The sequence below is a fragment of the Paramormyrops kingsleyae genome, chromosome 6, assembly GCF_048594095.1.
Source record: "Paramormyrops kingsleyae isolate MSU_618 chromosome 6, PKINGS_0.4, whole genome shotgun sequence".
NCBI lineage: Eukaryota > Metazoa > Chordata > Actinopteri > Osteoglossiformes > Mormyridae > Paramormyrops > Paramormyrops kingsleyae.
Genome location: NC_132802.1, coordinates 25,329,348 through 25,356,503, shown reverse-complemented (window position 1 = coordinate 25,356,503; position 27,156 = coordinate 25,329,348). Strand labels below are relative to the sequence as shown.

Genomic DNA, 27,156 nt, shown 5'->3' with positions numbered 1-27,156 from the left:
GCGTTTATATGTTTATATTGGGAGGTGCTCAGCAGTCGTCTGGTCTGCCATATTTCCAGTCAGCTCTGGACAAACTGTTGCGCTAATGTGGGGGCTGGGGGTGGGGGACACTGTCCACACAACAGCAGAAGGGACACATGTCTCTGCTCCGTGACACTGCTAGACGCTGTAAATTCTTCCTTTTGTTGCCCTCACTGGAAGATTGTGGTCTGCCATCTTCCCCCCCCCCCCATACTCTCTACATCGTACGATGTGATTCCCTCAGGGCCTGGCTGCCCTAACCCCCCCCCCCCCCATCTACATACCCCTCACTCCCCCAGGTTTGTATCTGATACCACAGGTGTGTAATGGGATGTTCCTCCACCTCAAGGCAAAATCCACCCACCCCCCACTGAAGGATATGGCTGTCAGGGGAAGTGAGTAAACATCCAAATCCTGGAATTAAATATCACTTAATTAGTGCCCTGGGTGTATTAGCTGGCGCTGATTTGCGATACCAGTGAGTGGGAGTGACGGAACGATGGTTATTTGAAATGTGTTATCAGGGAGGGGCCCCATTAAGGTGAGCCCGGCCCTCGGCACACGCGGCCCCCTGGTGTTGACCATGAAAGGGTATTTGCCGGAGGCCCAGGTGCGAGCTGGCCAGGCAGGACGAGGGGTCTGCTAGGCCGGCGCCGACCCACAGGTCTATCCCACTGCAGCTGGCGGTTGGCTCACCATTGGGCCATGGACCTCATGTTCCTTCATGGCTGTGTTTCTCATAGCTGGTCCTGTGTATGTTTTGTTCCCGCTGTCGTGTCCCTTCCTTCTTCTTCCCCTCTGCCCCGTTTTGATTCCCCTCCATCACTGCAGTGGTATTAGCGTGGTTTTGGCATTAAAGCTCCATTTGAACCCCCAGAGGCCCCATAATTATATGGCCGTAGGGGCCTTCAGTACATCTGTGTCTGGAATACAGTGCCATCGGTCTTTGGGCTAATAATGTTGTTTTTTTTAATGGTTCCTAGCCATATAGCCTGTGAAGGTATGACAGACTCTGACTGCATCTCAGGGCCCCACGCCCGGTGTCGCGGTGTCTCCGTACCTCCCTCAGTTCCCGAGATCCTCGGAGGAGGTGGCCCAGACATGTTTGTGTCATGCCTGCTTGCTTGTTTACTTGTCTCTCTGGTCTGAACTTTAGGTGCAGCCCTGTGCAATTTGGACAAATGGGGTCTTGGCACTGCTTATGTTGCATTCTAAATTTAGATGAAACAACCCTGAGGTCCTGCCTGTATCGGGCCAGGCAACGCGAGTGGTGCCCTCTGTTGGTCGCCTGCGCTGTGCTGCCGGCTCCTTGCTTCTGGATCTGACCCTTTCTGCCCATCAGGAAGCAGTGCGGGGTCCCTGTAGGGCTCACTGATCTGCAAGGTCTGCTAGGAAGCTGCTGTCACACCGCAGAGGAACATCTAAACACAGCTGTGATCTTTTTTTTTCTTCTCCTCTTTGTTTTTGTGTTCCTTCTTTCTTTCTCCCTTCCCCCACCCTTCTCTCCCTCCCTCTTTGTTTGCCTATTCTGTTCAGTTGCTTGGTTCCCACCCAACAACAGCTGCCAACTGCTGATTGGCTGAGACCAGAGGAAGGGGGAGGGCCTTTCTGACTTGTTGTGGTCTTTTCTAGCCCTCGGCTCGCTCAGTTCTTCGTTTCAGTATCGGAGAGGGATCCGGGAGCAACTCCGCTCTCATTTAAAGTCCCCCCCCCCCTTTTTTTTTTTTTCTTCGTTAAACGTCAAACTAAAAAGGTGGCTGTAATCACACAGCAGAAAGTCTGCTGGTCGACTTTTCTTTTCGGTGTAACTGGAGTAAAAAAAATCCCTTTATTGCCCCTCTTCTCTTTGTTTTTGTGGCTGGGCAGCTTCCATCTTAGGGGATTTCGGTTTTGTCGAGACGAGGAAGCAGTCTCGCAGTCAGCACCTTGGCCCTCCCCGCCGGCCCGCTGGATCTCGCCTTTGTCTCGGACCCGCAGCCAGGAGTCTAATGCTCGTCGAGGATGAGTCCTGCGCTGGAGGCTGTAATGCAGACAGATCAGAAGCGGTACCCCAGCCAAGGGGTAATGCTTGAGCCCTTCGTTCACCAGGTGGGGGGCCATTCCTGCGTGCTCCGCTTCGGGGAGCAGACCATCTGCAAGCCCCTCATTCCCCGGGAACACCAGTTCTACAAGAGCCTGCCGGCGGAGATGAGGAAGTTCACCCCGCAGTACAGAGGTAAGCCTGGCCGTTTTGGCCTCCAGCTGGCTCCCTTCTCGCTCTGTCCCTGTCATAACGCTGCTTTTGCTGGTGTCGTGTGTTACACTGGCACAGGATGCTACCGTCTCTGAATTTACCTCGAGGGCGATGATTTGTACATGATTACTGTGTGCCGATACAAGCACCACACGTTACTTGATGGTGTAATTAGGGCTCTCTTTAGAGGTAACAGGTTTGTATGAATGATGGCAATGCGGGAACCAGCGTACTGCGCTAAGCTGCCTAGCCACTGGACACCCACAAGAGGGCACCCTTGTGTCCTTTCCCCCCAGCGTTAGAATTCCCACCACAGGCTGTCCTTACATACCATCTGTACTCCTATGCCCTTGCCTTTGGTGCCCATGTTCCAGGTCCTAATGAAGGCGATACTGGTTGTTGTCATGGCATCATGACAACATGGTGATACCGGCACCAGAGATCTGGGTGCCGCGCGATACTTCCTGAGGCAGTAGGGGTTGCCTGAAGGGGAGGTGAGCAGGGTTAATACCCAGGATATTAATACCCAGGATTCCAGACAGGTGTGCTGGGGCACGACGTCCTGTGTTTTCTCAGATGTCAAAGCTTCTAGAGGTGTTCATTCTCTGTCGTTCTTTCTCTCTTTCCCCCAAAGACCCCAAAAATTAGAAGGGCCTAGTCGGATCCCGCAAATGCACTCAGCAAATGGATATTTGAGAAGGTAGAGATGAGGGGATTTATAGAACAAGGGAAAGCACCTGTGTTAAAGCGTAAAAGACACACGGCCTCCCACTCTAAATGTTACCCAGATATGTTGACACATACAGTGACACAGCAGACTTTCGGTTACAGCAGCCTGCCCAAGAAGGAGTTAACTCTGAGCTTGTGAAAGGCAATGACATCACTACCTATGACATCACTTGTGGAGAAAGTAACCACTCAGGATTATCGGCCCCTGGGTCCCAAAACCTCTCAGAACTGCGGATCTCATACCATTTATGTATAGAATTGTAGAATTTTTCGTAAAAATCTTCTCTTTGTTGGTATTTAATTTTATAAAATTTTAATCACCGAAACAGTGTCATATAAGCAAAGTCAAAACAATGTTTTTAACGTAGGGAAAAGCGAACGTTTGGCTGCTTCTGTCTCGGGGCGTCATTCCTGTCATCTTCTCCCATCGCACCCTTTTTTAGTCACTAGCTTGTGTCCCTGCAGCAGTAAATTGTGGCATTTTTCATTCATAAACCCCCCTTCCTACCCCCCACCACACAAAGAGGACTGCCACCCTTCACCCACGGGCCTTAAATCCCTGTCCCCTAACACATGACCGATCATGTGATCACCCCTCTTCTCTCTATGTGGGTCTTTCAGCTCTGTATTAAAACAATTTCTCATTTCAGCTTCAGTTTCAAATGTATTGATTTCTGCGCCCTCTCTGTTAAAGGTTATGTTTTTCTTTTGTTTTCTGGGATTTATTATCTTTGTTTTGTAAGCCCTGTGATATGATGTACGTTGGTGTTGTGGGCTCATTACCTTCTGTGTGCTGAGTACATGCACAACTGCATGTTGTGATGAGCTGCTTCGCTAATAAAGCTGATGGTGAATTGCACAAGTTGAGGCCTCCTGTGTGTATTTGTTGTAAAGGTTGTGTTATTCTAGTGCAGGTTGACACACCAGGTTGGGCGCGCACACACACACACACACACACACACACACACACACACACACACACAACCCTATTGATGAGCCTCCCTCCCCAATTCCTCAGTTGTCTCTGTGTGTCTTTTGTGTTTTGCAATTTTTTTTTGTTTTGTGATTTTTAGTCCAGTTTATGAGGTGCAGAGAAAACAGTGTTTAAAGGCTGAAGATATGCGGTAAGAATTAAGTACTGCCCATCTATTTTTATTCTGGGGAGTATATATATTCCATCAAGTTCATGTAGACACGTGTTTTTTTTTTTTTTTTCCCCCCCATGGTAACTGAGGTTCTCTGCAGCTTGACGTCTCTCCTGGTTTCGCAGGTGTGGTGTCTGTCAGCTTCGAGGAGGACGAGGAGGGGAGCCTCTGCCTGATGGCGTATCCCCTGCGCGGTGAGGCGGGCGACCTGGAGAATGTGGACCCCACTGCCGACTGCGAGCCCAAGCACAAGATGCTGAAGCGGAGCAACGTGAAGCCGCCCGCTCTGCTGCCGGAAGGTGACTATTACGGCAAGGACAGGACCAGGCAGATGCGCAAGGAGGACAAGAACAAGAGGTGAGAGGGGCGTGGCTTCACCAAAGGACCGCCCACTATTTATGTATAATGAGAACGGACCCATCTCGCTGGGTTGTCGTCACCGTGACATTCTGGGGCTCCCTGAGGGAGGAGCATGTAACCTATTTAAGCTCTCAGAATCGTGCCATGTCTCAGAGGTCACTGTCATACCAGGCCAGCTTTTCTCCAGCTTGTATCGGGTCCCCAGTAATCATCTCTGCCTCTGCGCAGCCACAATCGTGAGGAGCGTGAGCAGGCCGAGGTGCTGTGCTACAGCCTAGAGAAGGGCAAGGTGATACCGCAGCTCAAGCACAACCCCTGGAGCCTGAAATGCCACCAGCAGCAGCTCCAGCGCATGAAGGAGAACGCCAAGCACCGCAACCAGTACAGTATCCTTTTGTGCCAGTGACTCCAGTACTCGCGTGCACCGAAACTTTGCCTTTCAAATGGTCCATTCAAAGTCTGCGGCCTAACAGGTGCATTCCTGTTGTCACAGGAAGTGGAGTAGATCACAGATTGATACAGGCAGAGCGGAGCTTCCTCTGCCCTCTGTTTCTTCCTTGACCCACGAACCCTTCCCAGAATTCATTCTGCTGGAGAATCTGACATGGCGATACAACATGCCCTGCGTCCTGGACCTGAAGATGGGTACCCGGCAGCACGGGGATGACGCTTCCGAGGAGAAGAAGGCCCACCAGATCCGCAAGTGCCAGCAGAGCACGTCGTCCTCCATCGGAGTGAGGCTGTGCGGCATGCAGGTCGGTGGTGGCCATTTTGAAGGGGGCGTCGCCCAGGAGATGCGTATGTTAATTTTGCAGTTGTGGTGTGGATCTGCTAACCAATGACCTGTCCCCCATCCAGGTGTACCAGGCAGACTCAGGTCAGCTTATATTCATGAATAAGTACCACGGACGCAAGCTGACGCTGGCCGGCTTCAAGGAGGCGCTCTTCCAGTTCTTCCACGACGGCCGGCGCCTGCGGCGGGAGCTGCTGTCCCCCGTGCTGCGGCGCCTGCAGGAGATGCAGGCAGCGCTGGAGGCCTGCGAGTCGTACCGCTTCTACTCCAGCTCGCTGCTCATCATCTACGACGGCGACCCGCCGCGCGCCCAACGCCAGCGCCACTGTCATCACGGCGGCGAGGAGGGCGAGGAAGAGGAGGATGACGAGGAGGAGGACGAGGAGGACCCCGGGGCGTTCGGGTTCCACTGCGGCGGAGCGGCGGGCGGCGGCACTGGCGGCTGGCCATCCATGGGGGAACCAGGCCCCCTAGTGGACGTGCGTATGATCGACTTTGCCCACACCACCTGCCGGCACTACGGGGAGGACAGCGTGGTGCACGAGGGCCAGGACAGCGGCTACATTTTCGGCCTGCAGAACCTTATCACCATCATCTCAGAGCTGGAGGACCACAGCGCTGATTAAGCCCTTCTCCAGACCAGTCTGGATCCCATCCTCGGTGTGCACGTTCCCTCTCGGCGAGGGCTCCATGCCACTGGAAGCCTCAGATGGAGGGAGCAACACAGGAGGGCAGCGGAGATGAACATGCAGCTACCGGCTGGCCCTCTGCGCGCTCGCTCACTCGCTCCAGCCAGAGTGCTGCTGCCTTTCCTTCACCAGTAAAGGACAGCAGAGATGGACACCCATGTCTCCAGCTCTTTGGACATCTGTTGGTAACACTGACTCATGTGCCGTTAATGGTCTTCTTCGATTTTTTTCTTTTTTTATAAAAAAAGGGAAGAAAAAGGTGAAGCATCTTGACAAAACAAGAAGTGTAAACAGAGCATGGCGTGAACGATGGATTGCCTGATCCGTGCCAGTCCCACTCGTGTCTCTGTCTGAGCTGGCTTTTGGGCAGAGATGGTTTCTGCAGTGGGCTTGTCTGGTCTCTCTTCCATACCTGTACGGACTCCTGATGAACTTTGGAATGAAACCGACCAAGTGAGGGCGCGTGTGTGTTTGGGGGGGGGGATAGTAAGGACAGTGGGGTGAGGAGAAACACCATTCTTTATACCACACCTCTCTCCCTCCAACAGATGAAGGGAAGAAGAGAAGAATTATTGAGGACTGTTTTGGGGGACAAAGAGGGACAATCGTGTCACCCTGAGCCCCCTTATTCAATGTCTCCTCCACCAGTTGTCCACTTTCATTCCAAATGACAAAGGGGGGTGTGTTGTGATAATATGATGAATTATAGGAACAGAGACTATATAGATCTTTATTTATTTGAAATATTTGTTACAAAATAAAAAATAAAACAGACTACATTCCACATTACTGTTAATGTTATGTCAAATAACTGTTTATAAGATCAAGTTCATATACCTCTGTCTTATATATCTTGTGTGTCGGCAGTATGTTGGAGCAAAAAAATAATAAAAAGGATTTCTGTTTGTAGTAAGATCTGTTTTGTTTGCTTCTTGGGCCTGTTTTAGCGAGTAGAAAGAGGAACAGGGGAGCACAAGTCAGCTGTACTCAGGGAAAAAACAAGTTCAACATTCCGCAGTTTTTCTAAATAAGCAGAAGTGAGCATAAATCCGGCTTGTCGTGTGCAGCTGTGTGTCTTATTAACGCTGAACAGTCGGTGGTTTATCTTCAGCCCAAAGCTGCATGAGAATCGGAGCCAGCTGCACTTGCTAGAGCTGGACTTTAAAAGCAATGCTTTAGACTGGCTTGAGTCAGTGAGCACATGTTACTGGGTGAGTCACTGTTCCTGGAAGCCAGCATTCCCATAGCTGCCATTTAGTCAACAGAAAAAAATCAGTACGACTATGCACACGTTTGAAGTATTGAGGGCTTTATAAATTTAAATTTTTTTAAATATCAAGTCAACACACCATGTGATAACCTGATTTTTAAGTAATGGACACCTGTCCATTATCTCTTTGGTCACAGTCTGTCTTGTACTGTGCAGATTAGTTATATCTTATATTATAATATCTTATATCTTCAATGACAAGCGGTAAATAGCTTAGAGATTCAAAGATTCAAGTGCTGCTCATGATAATGTGTTAAACCTCTCAATCACTTGATTACTGTTGCACAACCCTCAAATGAACACTATCTGGTTTATTTAATAACGGTGGTACTGTGATAGCCTTGAGAGCACAAAATGCAATCCAGACCAAATCACAGCGATGTTCCTATAAACCTTAAAATTTGATGTGTCGTTCTCACTCTGTAGCTCCATGGTAGGACGGGATAATATTTCAGTGCTGGCCTAATACACCCATGTCAGTTTATTAAATGAGAAACCTTGATAAATCTCCATGTACCATGGAAATCTGTCCTAGGCTCAGACAGATGAGTACAGCAATTTCACATGTGCATGGAGCACAACCAACTTATGGCAGGTAAGTATGGGGCACAAATTACCACACAGATACACCATATGAACAAAACTATTGGGACGCACCTCTTAATCACTTAATTCAGGTATTTCATTCAGACCCATTGCCACAGGTATATAAAATCAAGCACCTAGTCATGCAGTCAGGTTAAACATTTGTGAAAGAATGAGTCGTTCTGAAGAACTTAGTGAATTCAAGTGTAGTACTGTTATAGGAGGCCACCATTGCAATAAGTCAGTTTGTGAAATTTCTTCTCTGCTAGATATTCCACAGTCAGCTGTAAGTGGTGTTGTAAAGTGGAAGCATTTAGGAACAGAAACTCAGCCATGAAGTGGCAGAGACCATAAAATAACAGAGCAGGGTCGCCAGATGCTGAGGCGCATGGTACATGAATGTCGCCAAACTTTCTCTGGCATTAATCCCAGCGCAAATATTGCACCCCGGGAGCTTCATGGAATGGGCTTCCATGGCTATGCAGCTGCATGCAAGCCTCACATCACCAAGTGCAACACCAAGTGTCAGAAGGAGTGGCGTAAAGCACGCTAGCACTGGACTCTGGAGTGATGGAAACGGGTTCTCTGGAGTGACAAACCTCCGTCTGGCAGTCTGATGGACGAGTCTGGGTTTAGCAGATGCCAGGAGAACGTTACCTGCCTGACTGCATTGAGCCAGCTGTAAAGTTTGGTGGAGATTGTTTTTCAGGGGTTGGCCTAGTTGAAGGAAACTCATAATGCTTCAGTATTCCAAGACATTTTGAGCAATTCTTTGCTTCCAGCAACAAAACAAGCTCCATAAAGACATGGTTGGGTGAGTTAGGTGTGGAAGAACTTGACTGGCCTGCACAGAGCCCTGACCTCAACTCCACCAAACACCTTTGAGATGAACTAGAATGGAGACTGTGAGCCAGGCCTTCACATCCAACATGAGTGCCTGACTTCACAAATGCTCCTCTGGATGAATGGGCAAAATTTCTCACAGACACACTCCAAAATCTTGTGGAAAGCCTTTCCAGTAGAGTGGCAGCTGTTATAGCTGCAAAGTGGGGACCAACTCCACATTGATGCCTATGAATGGGCTGACATAAAAGTTCCTGTGGGTGTAATGACCAGGTAATCCAATACTTTTGTCCATATAGGATCTCAAAGTCATATTTCATGGATGCAATTCTCTCATGTATTCTGCCCTTTATAACACCAATTTTAGCACCTTTCTATCATCCCAACAGAAGTTTCTCAGAGACAGTCTTAGATTCACATTCACTCCCTTTTGGATCACATCCTTTTGAGACACATATCATAAACATTACATTTTTTCACAGGACTTGGTGATCACCTGCTAACCCATTTGTTAATTACTGCTCTTTTTTCGAAGCAAAGAAAGGGTAAAGTCTACTTCTGTCTGACATGGCATTATATGCATGTGTGCACCTACACAGCAGGAAGAATTCATACTGTAGGCCTTTTATAAGAGCAGAGTTCAAGTACACGCTGACTGGTGAGTTTTTTTTTTTTTTTTACCTGCAGACCACAGATCAAAGTGCGATATTATGAAATATAACAGACGGTGAGATGAGAACTTCTGATACGGCCCTGGGACTTAGTGTCCTTTTACGTAGGCAATGCTAGTTTGGAAGTGTCAACAAGAATCCCTAACTTTGGATTTTCTCCGTACACCCCCATTGCCTTAAGGCCAGAAAGAACTGCATTCAGCTCTGCTGTTGTGATAAGACCAAGAAAATGTGGGTTGTCTGTATAATTATCAACAGATAATGTGCTGCTATGTATTTTGACAATAATGGGATCTGCCTATCAAGTGTTTTTATAATATCCAACTGTGCTGAGGTAATATGACTGACTGTGCAACTTCACAAATGGAGACGGTTTACTCCTTTAATTAACATTAATATAAACAAACATAGTTTTAATAAGTATTTTTTAAATCAATTAAATATCATCCCATCCACCCAGTGTCACAGTGGTTCAGAACCAATCACAAGAATATCCTAGGAACACAGTATCACAGGAACAAGGTTTAGTAAAACCAGGACAGGACAAAGTGCACCACAAGTGCATTCATGTGTGCACACATTTACTGGAACACTCACAAACTCATGCGTGGGCACCAGTACACCTGATTTGCACCAAGGGAGAAAATCAGCGGGGCACCCAGACAGACCTGGGGTGAAGCAGAGTACAAATTACCTGCTGAGCTAGCATAGCAGCTAGCAGTGAAATCAAAACAAGCTTTTAAAGGGCAGTTCTAATTTAAAAAGAAGTAATGAGAATTAAAAATCATAGCACATGTCTTTAAGTTAAATTTTAGTCAAGAAAAATAAAAATACTTTAGACGTTTAAATAATAAAAGTAGCTACATAGAGTACTGTACTGTACCTCAAGCCGACAAACCACTGGAGGTGCGCAATGTTTCCACAAGCGTGACAAAGTTCACTATTATGAACAATTTTATTTAATCCAAATTTTTCATATAATAGGCTCTATGACACTAAGTACCAGTTGACCTTTAGCCAGCCGTTCTTAGCCCAAGGATGGCCTGCATAGGCTCTACTGTACAAGTTAATATTTAAACATTTTAAGACCCCAAACTGTTAAATACATAACAACAAATGATACAATGTTACCAATTAACAGTTATTAAGACTTTATTCATAACTGGTCAACAGGTTCCTTTGAACTAATGTTTTCAGGAGTAATAGAGAGTAACAGCATAATCCCAAAGAATCCAGTGAATCTGAAAGCTTACAGGGAGTACAGCTGTCTGCAGCTGACTGTGAATAATAACCTGCACTTTAATGAGAGTCACTTTTGGCTTACATCAAGTTTGTCTGGATAATAAAACTTCAAATATATGACGGTCCTGTAAATATGTGAATTTCTATGTTTGAACTGTTTGACATTTGAGCTCAATGTCAATCACAGACACGTTTATTATAGAGAAATTGTTCTCATTGGATACAACTTCTGTAGTTGGATGGCTGGAGAAAGAAAATTAAGAGTGATCACTAAGTCGTACTGAAGGATGATAGCGAGAAGGAGTCGGCATTTGTGCCACTCGGTCTTGGTCATATGCATCCCCTACCTTTGTTATCCTTTTCCCTGACCACATATCTGAGACACATGGCACGGTCACATGACCCTGCATTATTGTATGTGACAGTGATCTGCCGGTATGGCTTTATATGGGCTTGCTGACAGTTGTCTTGAGTTGTGTTTGTGTGTATTTTAATGCTGGTGAAGTACATGAAATTTTGTATATACAGTGGCAGGAAAAAGTATGGGAATTGCTATAATAAATGGCTATTAAATCTGATCTGATCTCCGTTTAATTACAGTAATGAATTAACACTTGTTTTAACTAATAGCACACAGATTGTATTGTTCTTGTACATGCTGAATGCATCATTCAAACATTACCTATGTATGTTGGAACAAGGAAATGAACCCAATGATTTTGCACTCAGTGAAAAACTAACTATTAGCATTTTTCCACTGGCATATAAGAACCAAGTCGTCCCTGACCCGTACCTGAGCCATACCGCGATGAGAGATTAGTTACAGTGCGTTTCCAGCTCACTTCGGTTTTTCACTGCAGAAGCATTGCCGAGTTTGGAGAACGACATAAACCGAACGTATGTTCATTTACTACTCACACGGTGTACATCATGATTTACTACGTGCAATTATAATTATTATTATTATTATTCTATAGTGTCCTAGCACATCTGTAAGAATCACCGTGTTATGCTGAACCGTGTCAGCACAGTTACGCTTAGCTGCATGTCTAGCTGTGTGCTGCTGTGTCCACATGTGTGTTTGCCAGCTGTGCGCCAGCTGTGCTTCAGTGACAAGATACTACACCCAACATCTCCGACATTGGGGCACTCCAGTAGCTCATCACATAACCATCTGAAAAGGGACAGACAGAGTGTCCTTTGGTTGTGAATACAACATAGTGTGTGGTATTTTGCATATTAGTGATATTAATCGGTATGATGGAAAGACCAGTGCATATGGTTGGTTCTGGTTCTGGTTCTGGTCGACTGACTTCAGTCTGCTTCCGAACCATGAGTCCTTCTGTCTCTCCAGCCCTTTGGGTTCTTACAGGTCGCAGTATAATTCTGTAAGGTTGCACCGCCCATGTCAGTAGATTAGTGCCTTTTCCTGATTGGTGGAGTCCATGGGGGACTGGAGCCTGACATCCCCGAGAACAGTCTGTCCTGAACACTAAGCCCAGGGGACACTGAATGCTGCCACCAAAGCGACTACCCACTGCCACAATAAGCTCATGTAAGCTGCCGGTCTGTACAACAGGAATGCTTTTGTAAAGACATAAAACACACAATACATGCCCCTCTCACACACATATTCACACACACAAATCTGAATACTCAATAACTTCTTGTTCCTATGATTCTGTTTGTTTTTTTTCCTTATTATTATTATTATTATTATTATTATTATTGGTTCACCTGTACCTATGCTTTGAAGAAATCCATTACTGTGTTTAATTATCAGGCTCCAAACTTTATTATTTTCTTCTTTCTTCCTTTATTAGTATTATTGTTACCAATGGTTACTGTAAATTATTTTATAGTTACCTGCTACCTCAACATATACCCTCTTTTTTTACCCATGTTCCAAGAAATTACCTCAGTCCGATTTTATTGTTATTGTTATTATTAGTTATATTATTATCTTTTCCATTACACATAGCCACCTCCTCAGCGTGCACAAATACACACGCACAGACACACAGAGACATCCTTAATGCTAAAGAACAGTTTATGCCCTTACCATCTACACATATACATTGCAGAATAACACCTAATGGTGTTTGACATGATTTTTTAGTTGAACGGTTTCTTTTTCCTCCTTTTCTTTCTGTTTCTTTTCAGAGTAATTATCTATTGTCACCTTGTTATGCGTTTCACCTTTAGTAGATAATGAATGCTCTTGCATATCAGAGAACAGCACTGGCAGCTATAAACACTTCAACCCTGTCTAACTATCTGTGTTCATCGGTATCTATTACATTTTTTGTGTGTGTGCATAACAATTTCAGTCACAGAATCCATGGAGGGAATGAAGTGCTGGACAGCAGGAAAAAAAAAATCATTCCTAAGCCATCCATGCTCTAATACACACAGTGCTTAAATAGAAAATTCAGCATCTTTTTGCACACGCACCTAAGGTACAGTTCAGTGCAATTTACCAAGGAACCTTCCTACTGTAGTTTGCATAAAATCAAATAAGTTGGCCTTATGAAAGGAATCTCATATAGAGTGGGTGGCTGGTTCCTTTGTGTAGCAAGAGACATCTGAAGCCTAAAATGTAATCCAAGAAGAATACAATTACGGTCTCCGAGATGTGCACGACTGCGCTCACAAAAACACCTTCTTGTTTAAGAAAGCAGTGCAGAGGAGTGAAGTATGAGTCTCCAGTTTAAGGAGGAAAGTGGATTCCACGGCCTTTGTCCCAGTCGCAGCCTCCCCCCCCCCTTCCCCCAAATAACTGACCTTGGACTTGCTGTGTCATGTGACCTGGCAAGAAGTCGATTCCCCTTTGCCATGTTCCATTATCACAGCTGAAATGAGATACCGGTGTGGGAGATGATACATGCAGTTAGGTCTTGTGGAGGTCTTGTGACCAGAGAGGGGCAGGACTGTCGCATGCTGTCAGCCAGCCACTTCATTTGCTACTTTACAAGGTTCCATTGTTAAAGCAGGCAGTGACTGACAGCACAGAAATCCCACCCACTGTGAACCTCAAAGTCTCATTCCTCCTGTCACTACTGCTGATCACTGTCAGTGTTTGCTCTCTCGCTCTCCCTTTCAAACCCACACACATTCCCCTATTACCTTTGCTGGTCTCATACAGATGGACCCACATACACAGATAATTAAGACCCTACTTTGCCTGTGTCAAGTCAGACATAAATGTATTTTCACGGCCGCTTTCCCATTCTTGTGCAAACACTCACAAAGCTGGTTTCTCTTCTAGACCGAGAAAAAAGCTCAGCACCTTTACTGGTGCGTTTGGTCTGAATATAGACAGTAGTGTTAGGTGAATGTGTAATTCTGATGTAACGGCAAAGCAAACCCCGGTTACAAAAACAACACTTTTAAGAGGAAATATATATCGATTGAGTTATTTTTGCAATACATTCCCAATTATAGAAGAAAGGGTTTTATAATTGATTAAATAGAATGGAAGACATAGGAGGTTCCATAACACGTGTGCTGCTTAAATGAGTAGATGAACAGGGAAAAAATGTGGGAAAAAAATCTGTCATGACCTGTATGGGACAAGGTCACTCATCCTGTCAGAAAAAGAAAACAGTTTCAAGGGCAGAGGAAAAAAAAGAAACAAAAAATACAGGATTACTTGGCTCAGCAGAAAAGTGGAATTTCACCAGAGAACAGAATGACAATGACAGCAATAAATACTGTATTTATGTGTTTACGTGCATTTGTGATTTGTGTGTGTGTGTGTGTGTGTGTGAATTAGGTCTATATTACATTGTGGGGACCAAGTGTTCACCACAATGTAATAAAAACCTGTTATTTTTACATTGTGGGGACCATTTTTTCAGGTCTCCACAAAGATCTGTTAATGCAATCAAAAAACTAAAAATGGTTACTTATGGCTGGGTAGGGGTTAAAGTCATCATGATGGAATTACAGTTTTCCCCATAGAAATAAATGGAGAGTCCCCACAAAGGTATAATTACAAACCTGTGTGTGTGTGTGTGTGTGTGTGTGTGTGTGTGTGTGTGTGTATGTGTGTGTGGATTTCTTCCATCTATAAAACCAATGTCCTTTGTTTTCATGCAAATTCAGCATGCCATAAATTCATCAATAGAATTAATGCTGTAATTATACTGGTATATTAAATAATATGATAATCCATTCATCTTACAGCCACTTAATCACCATAATGGTGCCTGAAACCTGTGCACACTGGACAGAATGCAAGGTCATTACAAGGCATATACATGCACACACTATGGACAGTTTATAAATTGCAAGACACCTAACTGTATGTGCTGAGACTGCAGGAGGAAACACACGAGGGGAACATGTGACTTCCATACACAGCATATACCCAATATACAGGTGCAAGTAGAGCACTGTGCTAACAACACAAAGGTTATGGGCTCAAATCCCAGGGAGTACACTGTAACCCTTCCCTGTATCGTAAGTTGTTTTGATTAAAAATGTTAGAAAAAATATCCTCACTTTTTATTATTCAGAGTTTACAAAATTTGATTTTCTGTTATTTTAAATCTTACACATCGCTCTACGTTTTGATCTCACAAAAGCTGACAAAACCTCTGGCAAAAGTTACAGCAGAATTTAAGACGAGAATCTTGAATTTTTCATGTTGCAGTGCTGCCACCTGCTGGTACAAATTGGTTGGAAGTGCAGTACGGTTTTCTTTAGAAAAACATGCAATATACATATAGCACCAAGGCGACATTATGTCATAGTCGTGCAAACTGCAGTGTGGCTATTATTATTATTATTGTTGTTGTGGTTGTTAGAGGCTTGATAACGAACTTCAGAGCTGCTCAGTCTGCACAAAGTCATGAATGCTCAAAGTCAGAATCCGAGCCCTCTGAGTCTGTCTACATCAGCTGAGGTGACGGAGTCTCAGAGTGCCTTAGCTTTGCCTCAGTTGTTATCAGACTCTGCACCCATACGTTCATCTGTTGTGTACTTTTGTGCGCATATTGCCAAATAAAACCTGCTTGTGCTCAGAGGCAGCTCATGTTGCCAGGATTTGTAAGATTTTTGCTGAATCCAGTAACAGGGCCTCAGATGAGCATAGATCCTTCCACTAGTTAGCAGGGCATTAAAATTTATGGAAACTTTCCCTAAGATTATTATCCATAATACTTATGTTATAGCACTTTTGCTGCTTGTCTTGTGGCCAGGATCTAAACGTGATCAAAGAGATAATGCATAATGCCTTCAGAGCACTAGTTTTATTATTAATATTAATAGTAATAGTAATATTAAGGATGTATTATTAATAGTAAATATTTAATTGTTTCATTATATAAGATGTTATGTAGTATTTATTGCATTATTAAACAACGTTCAACCATGTTAAATAATTTTTATTTCTTATTGGTTGGCCATTTATTTTGGTATCAGCTGTAGCGGACAGTGTGGTGAGACGGGCGATATGATGCCCGTCTTGGGCACCACATGGGTGAATACCGATCCTGACTCATCACCAAAACCAGCCCAGCGAGATCACCGAAGGCCAAAGGCCCTTAGTGATGCTGAAAAGATCAACACTGCCCCCTCCTGGCCAAATGTTTTGTTCACCGTTGTGCTGGTAAGGGTCACATGCAAAAATACTTTCTTCTTACACTCTCAGAAAAAATGGTTACCTTTACTTGTCACTCAGTCTGTACCCTTGTAATTGTACCTTTTAAGGTACAGAAATGGATCTGAGGAAGATCCCAAAGGTACAAACAGCATTAATGTACTATCAATAGTACAGAAATATTCCTCAGAGTCCATTTCTGTACCTTGAAAGGTACAATTTATTACAGCTAAGGGAACAACTGACAGACCCTTGAGGTTACAGCCTCAAGCAAAGGTTCACATTTTTACCCTGACAGATTCTTGTCTCTTATCCGCAAAGGGCCGGTGTGTATGCAAGTTTTTGGGATAACCTGTAGGTCAGCTGTTCAAACCCAGGTGTGAGGACTCTTCAGCCAATCAGTCCTCTAATTAGTAATCTAATTAGGGAGTTGCAGCGAAAACCCGCATACACATCTTTTTACTATTGCCCTTTGCAGATAAGATTGCCCACCCCTGGCCTAAGAAGTCATTAAAGACCTAGATCTTGGTTTTTATCCAAGACACCTGCAATCCCAGACATTCAGACTCCTGTCTCAGTCTCTCAAGAGCCCTAATCAGAACCTCCATTGACTCCGCAAAGATCACAACACCATTGGCAAAGTCAAGATCAGTAAAACTTTCTTCACCAACAAATGCCCCACCACCACTGGACCCCACGACCCTGACTAACACCCAGTCCATAGAAGCATTGAACAGAGCAGGAGCAAGAACACACCCCTGGGGAACCCCAGAATCAACTGGGAAGAACGCAGAGGTTCTCCCTCCACTCTGCACAGCACTCACAGTACCAGTATACAGGCCGGCCATGATGTCCAGCAACTTCGGGGGGGATCCCACCAAGTCTCAGGATGTCCCACAAGGCAACTCGATCAACTGAGTCAAGTGCTTTATGAAAATCAACAAAGGCTGCAAAGAACCTCTGCCGATATGCGCACTTGTGCTCGATGAGAACCCTCAGTGTAAGGATGTGATCAATGGTAGACGTCTTAGGCGTAAAACCAGACTGATCCGGTCGCTGATAAGCGAGCAAGTGATCATGGATCCTGTTAGGGATGACCCTAGCAAGGACCTTACCCGGCACTGAGAGTAATGTTATCTCCCTGTAGTCACCACAATCCAGACAATCACCCTTCCCTTTCCAGATAGGGACTACAAGTCCCGTTTTCCAGTCAGTTGGGATGACGTCTGACTCCCAAATGGAAGCAAAGATTGCCTGCAATGCCAGGACAGCCTTACCACCAGCCTGGAGAAGTTCACCCCAGATACCACAGATCCCTGCAGCCTTCCCTACTCCCAGCTGATTCACCACCCCTGCAATCTCAGTGAGCAAAGCAAACTGAAAATATGCCATAGTCATGATATACTTCAGGCTTCATCTACCTAGCTTTCCTAAGACCAGTTGTTTTGATTAATAATACTGGGTGTATGGGTCGGGACGCTGGTAAATTAGGAATAGGTACAGAAGCTATTGAGGATTTATGTGCAACGCAGCATACTCCCGCCACGTAGAGCAAAGAGACGCACACATGCGGAGCAACGCCCCGCCGAGCACGCCTTCCGCCTAGAATGGTCTGCGCATGCGCTGCGGCGGATGGTCTGCGCAGGCGCCGGCCCGGAAGGCTGACTGGCGGCTGGCTACCTACCGGTGACGTGTCTCTAAGTGGCTTCCATTCCGAGGGAAGTGGCGATCTGATGCTACAGAAACTGTTCTGATTTACCTGGCTGTGACTGGGCTTTCCACGTAGCTAGACGCCATGGGTAGTAAGTGAAACCTTTACTTCTATGTGCCATTAACTATTATTCATGCCTTGATCGTGAGTTGCCGTGTAAAAGTGGCCGTTTGTATGTACTCACGTTTTCATCGATGAGGCTTTGTGGCTGGTCTGATTGTTTAGCACTCTGTACTCACACGGTTATGGTAGTATGGAAAAAAACATCTTTATAACTTAAAATCAGTCGGACCGATTCTTGTTAATCGATAAATATCTCGAACTTGAAACTTGTTAACCACTTCCTGCCATTTCATTCAATCTACACTACCCTGCACAGCGAGTCGTTAGCTGACATATTAACTAGTTATGTTTGTTTTAAAAGGCAGCTTAGCGGTTTTGTATTGTCCCTAGGTTGTTTATAAGCCATTGTAAAGTCATAGGGTAACAACTGTTGAGGGTATTGTAGAAGTGATGACGTAGCCTTACATCAGTGTGTAAATCTGCTTCTTTACAGTTGAATTCTGCAGACATTGATTTTAAAATCTCTTTTGCGTCGTTTAACGTGCTTTGTAATAATGTGTCATATAATAAAATCTTACTCTAATGCCAAATCTATGTGAACAGTACATGAATGATATTAAATATGCACACTAACGGTATATTTGTGGAGCTCTTCTGAAAGTCCTGCAGCGTCCTGAATTACATACCTGAATATATTCTTTTCTTTTTTTTTTAGTTAAGTTTTTGGAAGTTATAAAGCCCTTCTGTGCAGTGTTGCCAGAGATACAGAAGCCAGAAAGAAAGGTATGCATTACGTGTCGTAATCTGGGATTCTCTGCTCTGCTATAAAGAAAATTCATAGAGGTAATCACAGTATCTGTAAATTCCTGATTTAAATTTTCAGATTCAATTCAGAGAGAAGGTGTTATGGACTGCCATCACCCTCTTCATTTTCTTGGTGTGTTGCCAGGTAAGGTATGATCTCCCAGCAAATCTGATCATTTTTATAGGTTACCCCATCAGTTAAGTGGAACTTAATCTTTCCTTATACGCTCACCACAGTCATTCTCTCAGCTAATTTCTCCTGTCTGATAAGCAGATTTAAAGTTGAGAAAACTGTTTAACTTTATGTGAGAATGCAACAAATGCCTCCAGTTTTGTCTTCTGATATTAAATAGTTTGATCTTATGCATTTTGCAACCCTTTCTGTTTAATTGCAGATTCCACTGTTTGGGATCATGTCATCAGACTCGGCAGATCCATTTTACTGGATGAGAGTTATCCTGGCCTCTAACAGAGGTGTGTGTGTGTGTGTGTGTGTGTGTGTGTGTGTGTGTGTGTGTGTGTGTGTGTTTGTGTGTGTATTAGAGGTCGACCGATATGGGTTTTTCAATAGCGGATGCCGATATTTAGGAGTCAGGGTCAGCCGATGGCCGATATACGCTGCCGATATTTTTTGGCCGAAAATTGGACGTTTTCTCCTCTATTTGCATGGTAAAATATCACACTAATAATAACAAACGATACACAAAATTTCTCAACTTTAGTCAGCATTTATTGAATACTGACTTCGGTAAATTTAAATATAAACTTAGATAACAAAAACACAATACAAATTGTAAACAACTTAAATTTATAAACAATAAAAATAGCAGCATCAGAATCTCTTTAGCAGCAAACTACTCCTTCAGCTCCCAAGCTCACCAGCCTGCTGCAGATATCACACCTGGCTTTTCCTGGTGTTGGATTGGTGAAATGCTGCCATACAGGATTAGATTTTTGTTCAGCCATCAGACAGCAATTACTAAAACAGAAGAAAAAATGCAAGGTTAGCATTTTTATTATAGTGCTTTCATCTTCAATTCATTCTACAATTCCAGTATTCCATGCACATTAAAACAATTACACTGTAATACATTTTGAAAGGAAAAAAACACTATTAAGTAAGTGCATCATGGTATGATGAGTAGTGTACAAGGCCTAAAACTTTTCACTAACATGTTATTTATGTTGTTAGCAGACAGATAGCTTACAAGCCAAATTCACAATCAGAATTTAGCGATCGCGGAAGATAAAATAACTGTCGTATTACACAGCCTTGTATGCAAGGACAACATAAGCCCCTAGTGATTGTGACGTTGTCGACGTATAAGCCCGTATAAAGGATAGACATGTTTAATGAGGAAACGAATTGCGCAAAGTCGTGCACATTTTATCTAGACGTCTAACAAATTGTTCGAATCTCCGCTCTCAAATGTAAACAAATTGCACAGAAGGACCATTGTCAGCATCAGCTCAAGTGAATGGTAACCACGCTTTCCAAACAGTTTTCTCCGCCATGTATTGTTCTTAGCAGCTCTGCATCTCCGAGGACGGTGCTGTCTGTGATCGGGGCAGAGTAACGCTGCAGTGTTTGAGAGCGGCCTTACCTGAAACTCTCTGTCACAAGAAAAAAATAGAACTGATAACATCGGGCTGATATGGTAATAATTAAAATTATTTTTAACGATTAATAAAACGTCTGCGAGCCCACCAACAAGCACACAAAACTGTCAGAATCAAGGATCCTTAACGTTACCTGTAAGATACAGTTGGTTGAAGGCTGATTATCATTACCCCAGTTCCCGACAGCGTAATTTGCGTTATCTTTCAAAAGCGCTCGTGTTTTCTTTTAAAGCAACATTTCATAGCAAACCAGTTAAATAAAAAGGTAATTGAAAGATCAGAATTTGAGCCTTACCGTTTTCTCCCTGGACTCTTCCAAAACTTCTGGCTGGGGTCCTGCACAAGGCAGCATGGGTTATGTTATCTACAGCAACCATAGATATACAGCAACAATAACACTGGGCTGCCCGCAGACGTGCCTGTCTGTAAATCGTCGTAGTGCACTCGTATATCGGCCGATGCCGATACATGAAAAAATGTTAAATATCAGCCCGATATATCGGCTGGCTGATATATCGGTCGATCTCAAGTGTGTGTGCGCGTCCATGCTCTACAATATCCTTATTCTTCCTTTGATGTTCAACTTCATTTCCAGCATGTACAGTAAATATTGGTCTATTTTATTCTATTTAAATAGCAGTTTCTCCTTTATTGTGAATGTCATTTCTGCCTTGTGCTGATGTCTCTGGCTTGCTGTGCTCTCCCCCTGTCCCCCTCAGGTACCCTGATGGAGTTGGGCATCTCTCCCATTGTGACTTCTGGCCTCATCATGCAGCTACTGGCTGGAGCAAAGATCATCGAGGTTGGGGACACCCCCAAAGACAGAGCGCTCTTCAATGGCGCCCAGAAATGTAATTATGCCTCTCTTGGCCTCCTCATTCTGCCCTTATCTCAATGCTTATATTCAGCTCCAGTTACCTTTTCTTGCATGTGTGTCCATGTGTGCACATGCATCTAAAGCTGCTTTATTTTCTTCACTGCAGTGTTTGGCATGATCATTACCATTGGCCAGGCCATTGTATATGTGATGACCGGAATGTATGGAGACCCCTCAGAGATGGGGGCTGGGATCTGCCTTCTCATCATCATTCAGGTGAATTTACTATCCACATACGATTAGCTAAGTTGTCCTCATCTGGATAATTTAGAATGGATTTGCCCAATGATCATCCTGGGCTCATCTGTCTGGGTAATAATAGAATAGAACGTTTCTCCTCAGTTTTACAAACAGGTGAAAATCCTTCCTGTTTTCCTCTGTCTTCCGCCTGTAGCTGTTTGTAGCTGGTTTGATTGTTTTGCTCCTGGATGAGCTGCTGCAGAAAGGCTATGGTCTTGGTTCTGGAATCTCACTTTTTATTGCTACCAACATCTGCGAGACCATTGTCTGGAAGGCCTTCAGCCCGACCACAGTCAACACCGGACGAGGTCGGTATCAACACACATCTGTGGATTTGTTTTATGGCTTAATTGTTTAAAAGAAGTAAAATCGTAACTGGAATAGTACATCTAAAAAAGTCCAAATTAAGTTGTATGTCGGACCTGTCTGTGTTATTTTTGCTGTTAAAACTGTAGTAAGTGTAAACATCTGCATTCGTCTGCTGTCCGAATCTCCATTGGTCAAAAATCCAGTATGTTTCTTTTTGTGTGTCCTTTAGGAACTGAATTTGAGGGGGCTGTCATTGCCCTCTTCCACCTGCTGGCCACCCGCACAGACAAAGTGCGAGCGCTGAGGGAGGCCTTCTACCGGCAGAACCTGCCCAACCTCATGAACCTCATCGCCACTATCTTTGTGTTTGCTGTGGTCATATATTTTCAGGTCAGCAGGGGGCACTGTGTTTAAAGGATTTTATTTATGTTCTTTGATCTGTTCTCATCTTTGAGATCTTAACCCCAGTGCGTATGCCTGCTGTATTTGGAAAAATCTGTATCTTTGACCTAACAGTATTGGTCTTACTTGCAGGGCTTTAGAGTTGATCTACCAATCAAGTCTGCCCGGTACCGTGGCCAGTACAACACATATCCCATCAAGCTGTTCTACACCTCAAACATTCCCATCATTCTTCAATCCGCACTGGTTTCCAACCTCTACGTCATCTCTCAGATGCTCTCCACCAGATTCAGTGGAAACTTCCTGGTCAATTTGTTGGGAACCTGGTCTGTAAGTATCCACTTTATGTGGTTGAGTATGTGCATGTGTGCGCGTGTTTTATTTTATTTATTTTTTAATATATAAACAGGAGAGCTACCTATAACTCTGATTCAGCTCTTGTAGAGCATTCATACTTGGTTGTAACTTGGTTGGTTCTTCTTCCCCCACGCAGGACATATCTACTGGTGGGCCAGCTCGTGCATATCCTGTTGGTGGCCTTTGCTACTACTTGTCTCCCCCAGAGTCCTTCGGTTCAGTTCTGGAGGACCCTGTCCACGCTGTGATCTATATTGTCTTCATGTTGGGTTCATGTGCTTTTTTCTCCAAGACCTGGATTGAGGTGTCTGGATCCTCCGCCAAAGATGTGAGTTAACTGTGTGTGTAATGCCAGTTTCCAAATGCAAACGACAAAACCAGACGCTGCCCGGCACCGAGGGCGGGCGGGCGGCCGGGCACCGAGGGCGGGCGGATATGGGGCAGGCATGCAACAAGCTACGATTAAGCAGAAACGATATCTCAAACGCTAATCCAATGTAAATGTTGAAAACAGAAGAGGAAGTAAAAGCAAACTTTATTTGGTGCTAAAGCGGTAAAGAACTACTGGCTGTCAGTAGTTTCCAAACAAGTTCCAATGTCCCTCTCCCCCGTAGACTGAGGCGCCGTCTTTAGCCACACTACTGACTTCCTGTTATTCTATCGAAATAAGTCTTATGCAGTCGTCCCTCGACTTTCGCAGCTTCACTCTATCGCGGTTTTTTCAAATACATTTATTCATTAAAAAGTTGATACACAGTGAAAATGATACAGCGCGCGCTCGATTGTCTGAGTCAATTATACACCTCTGTATTACAATTAAAATTACTGTACATATGGACTGTAGGCCTATGTATCCGAGCACCCCCGCAAATCCTTCAACGCCAGGTGCAGCCGAATAATAAAGAAATAAAGAATCCTACTTCGCGGAAATTCATTTAACGCGGTAGAGTCTGGAACGGATTAACCGCGATAAACGAGGGGCGACTGTATCCCAAAATTGATAAACACAAACAAACCACTATTTATTTTAGTCAAACAACAAAACATACAATTACAAAATGCAACCAAAAATACAATTCTCCAGGATATTTTATAAACAGATGCACATAACTGGTACACATTCACTGTCTAATGACGTACGTCAGGCAATTTCTTGCCGTAACAGAGCAAATGCACACTAATTTTTTTTGCATTTACTCTGCCGTGATAACAAATTACAGTGCATCTTAACCTTCAAACCACAAATGAAGTACAAATTAGCTGTATAAAGTTAAAATGTATGGTCATTTCTGTTTATGAAGCTAATTAAGGTGTGTGTGTGTGTGTGTGTGTGAGAGAGAGAGAGAGAGAAACCAGGTTAATTGCATAGCCCTCACACAGCTCTGCTGTATTAGGCAGGTTCTTGGCCTAAGGGATCTTCCCCCTCTAGCCTGATTCATGCCTAATGTGTCCTGGACAGGTGGCCAAGCAGCTGAAAGAGCAGCAGATGGTGATGAGGGGCCATAGGGAGACCTCCATGGTGCATGAGCTTAACAGGTACGGCTTACCGCGTTGACCTGCCCCCCCCCCCCCCAACACACCGTGTGCGATCTCCCCCCGTGTCTGTGTGCAGGTACATCCCCACCGCAGCAGCCTTTGGCGGCCTGTGTATCGGCGGCCTCTCTGTCATGGCTGATTTCCTGGGCGCCATTGGCTCAGGCACTGGGATCCTATTGGCTGTGACCATCATCTACCAGTATTTCGAGATCTTCGTCAAAGAGCAGAGCGAGATGGGCAGCATGGGTGCCCTGCTCTTCTAAACACGGCGTTCTTCATCCACAACGGGCACCATCATCATCCTTAAATGTTATTATAAACTGTGCCTCACAATGTAATTAATGTTAATATTATTGTTGGCCAATTTTAATGTTTGTTTTATGTCCCCAAAATCGGTGGGCAAGGTCCTAGTGCGGTTGCCTGTACAGAGGGGTTTTTTGGAATGGCTGCCCTCACGCTTCTCAAAGAACAGAAAACACATCCAGCACTGTGTTCTCTGTATGACACGCTGGTAATACGCTGACGCCATAGGAGCCATAGAAGTTTGCAGAGGTTTCTTTCTGAGAAAGATGGTTAAAAACAACCTTTTAGCTGCTCTCCTCTGCAGTGATGGCTGTCATCGCCACCTTCAGGTTTGGCTTTTAGGCTTTGGGGACCATGTGTGTGTGACAGTTCACTGGTAACGTACAGAAAAAGGGATATTTCTCTTCTTTGTAGGGATCGGACGGTTTATGCCTAGCGGCTTTTGAGATGCATCTAGTTGCTCATTTAACAATCACCCACCCCCCCCCCCCCCATTATATCCAATAATAAGTGGCAACAGTTTGAGCCACAGTTCCAGCCCCCTCCGGCTTTCAGAATGTTTTCTTTAACGATAGAATGCTCGCGCGAGTCTTACTGAGGACGGCTTTATTTCTAGCTCAGTGCAGGTTGAGGTATGCGTCTCTGTTTTGAGCTTCGTCTCAGACCAAATATGTCAGCTTCTGGTTGATGGGGGCTGGGTGAGTTTTTAAGTGGATTTTCACTGACTGTATTACAGAACACCTAACGGAGTTCACTTTTTACACATTTCCAGTGTGAAATCACGCTTAAATAAACTCTGCATTTATTAAGAACATTTTTTGCTGTGATACTCCTCCTTAATTCCTCTCCAGATATTTTAAGCAGTTCTTTAAGTGAGTGACTCACTCGGCTTTACAGTCCTGAAATTAATTGCGGCAAACTGAAGTGAACCTCTACACGGTCGAAGTTTGGACTTGTGAGGAGAGTATTATGTGCAGTGCTAATGACTCTGGTATAAGAGATTATCTCTTTGTAATTGGGAGATGATTATGGAGTCTAACACTGTGTCCTGCAGCTTCGTTGTGTTATTCAGGTTGGTTGATGGGTAAATCTATGATGTACAAGTGAGGCAAATAGCACATACAAACATACATGCTGTTGACAAGTCAACTAGGCAAAGTACAGCTAAGCTGAGCTTCCAGTGAACACCCAGGTACTGGTGTCAGTGGTATCAGAGCAGGAGCTCCACAGCAACTTCTACCAAAGCAAGAAGGTAATTAGACGATTCAATGACCAGAAGTGCAAAAATAACAACATTTGGGGAATATCGAGATATCAGGTTCCTGGAGGAATTCCTGGAGCAGATGGGTCTCTTGTAGGTTGACAGAGAATCTGATGACCAGATGAAGTTCAGCAGATCATTCCATCATCGGGGAACCACACATGAGGAATCTCCATTCATTTTTATGCAAAGGTAGTGTTACCTGGGAGTCCTCCGTTAGCTGGGTTGGGTGGTGACTCTCAATGGGTAGTCGAGGAGGGTGATGCAATCTGATGAGTTGTCCTTGACCATAATCTCATAACTCTGTTCCTGTACAGCCAGAGACCATATGTCTGTACTCAACCAGAATACCTGGCTTCTGAAGTGATGTTTATTCAGATCTGTCCGGTGACTGGGCGTATTCTCCTGGAAGCGGCATACAGACTTAATGTCTTACCATCCTCACCGATGATTCATTTCGCTGGAAGCCATAATTTTGAGAATATCAATATTACCGTTAGTATGACACGCATCTTCTGCTTAAAACAAGTATATCTCCTGCAGCAAAACACTGAAGTTCTTTGTGAAATCAAAGTGCCACATTCCCACAGAACGATTCCAATCCCCTGCTGACACTCTGCCACATGGTCTCTGTGTCAGTTTGGCTGCACAGACAGGTCTGAAAACCATCTGACTGCATTTTTATTTAGAAATTGTTTGGTTATTCAGCATTAGATAAGCAGTAGTGAGGATTTTTCATGTCCGATTGGACAGATTCTGAAAGGAAATTGACAATACATTTTTATAAATGAAATTTATATTTATAAATTTTGGCACATAAATTATTAATTATCATTCATTTATACACATCCACTTTGTGCAATAATTTATGAAGCTTATCCAGCTTCTGTTTATCCAGTTTGGGGGGGGGGGGTGGCAGTATTACTCACTGTACCACCATGCTATCCTTATAATGTGTAGAGCCCATTTGTGTATCTGAAAGTATAGCAGCTCATTTCTAGGTAACAAAAAATATTCCGCATTCTGTGTTTAATAGGGGCGATAATACAGAGAACTAGTGTCCAAGAGTTTACAGCTAGCTTTTTAGATGCAAATGAGTTAGCAAGTAATTGTTAAAATATCCACAGATCTGGACAAGAGACTACATACTGGCATGCCAGCAGTAAAGGGCAACTGTCTGCAACAGTTTGCAAGCATTTTAGCTTAATGTTGCCACTAGATTAACATAAAGAAGAGAGTAGATTACGTGCATTGTCTGAATGTGTATTAAAGGTGAGAGAATCATTAAAGTATTCACACTCTCAGGTAGCCAACAGTGATCAAATTACCCTAACCTATGCTAAATGTAAACATGTAACTGGACACCCACTTAAAGAACAAATGCACACAGCTACCGAGTGGCCAGTTTTGCTCTCTGTAATTTTCTTAGTTACAAACTGAGGTCATTGTAAGTTTTGCATACATGATGTAGAAAACCCACAAAACAT

The 27,156-nt window shown here is 44.2% G+C and overlaps 2 protein-coding genes across 3 annotated transcripts; both read left to right on the top strand.

The window, feature by feature from the left end:
* Positions 1-1,669: 1,669 nt before the first annotated feature.
* ip6k2b (inositol hexakisphosphate kinase 2b) lies at positions 1,670-6,883 on the top strand. Of its 2 annotated transcripts, XM_023805571.2 has the most exons (6): positions 2,100-2,236; positions 4,057-4,107; positions 4,254-4,485; positions 4,717-4,874; positions 5,068-5,243; positions 5,347-6,883. In XM_023805571.2, the coding sequence occupies exons 3-6, from the start codon at positions 4,304-4,306 to the stop codon at positions 5,905-5,907; spliced, it is 1,077 nt and encodes a 358-aa protein (XP_023661339.2). In that variant the 5' UTR covers positions 2,100-2,236; positions 4,057-4,107; positions 4,254-4,303; the 3' UTR covers positions 5,908-6,883. The 2 variants fall into 2 exon arrangements, with proteins under 2 accessions (XP_023661338.2, XP_023661339.2); XM_023805570.2 differs by lacking the exon at positions 4,057-4,107 and having other exon boundaries at positions 1,670-2,236.
* A 10,938-nt stretch (positions 6,884-17,821) lies between these two features.
* On the top strand, positions 17,822-25,222 carry sec61a1a (SEC61 translocon subunit alpha 1a). The gene is made up of 12 exons (XM_023805604.2): positions 17,822-17,988; positions 18,676-18,743; positions 18,844-18,909; positions 19,160-19,238; positions 21,104-21,235; positions 21,368-21,477; positions 21,656-21,809; positions 22,040-22,200; positions 22,345-22,542; positions 22,706-22,897; positions 24,029-24,105; positions 24,182-25,222. Exons 1-12 carry the CDS (start codon positions 17,982-17,984, stop codon positions 24,366-24,368), a joined length of 1,431 nt encoding a protein of 476 aa, XP_023661372.1. The 5' UTR covers positions 17,822-17,981; the 3' UTR covers positions 24,369-25,222.
* Positions 25,223-27,156: the final 1,934 nt, after the last annotated feature.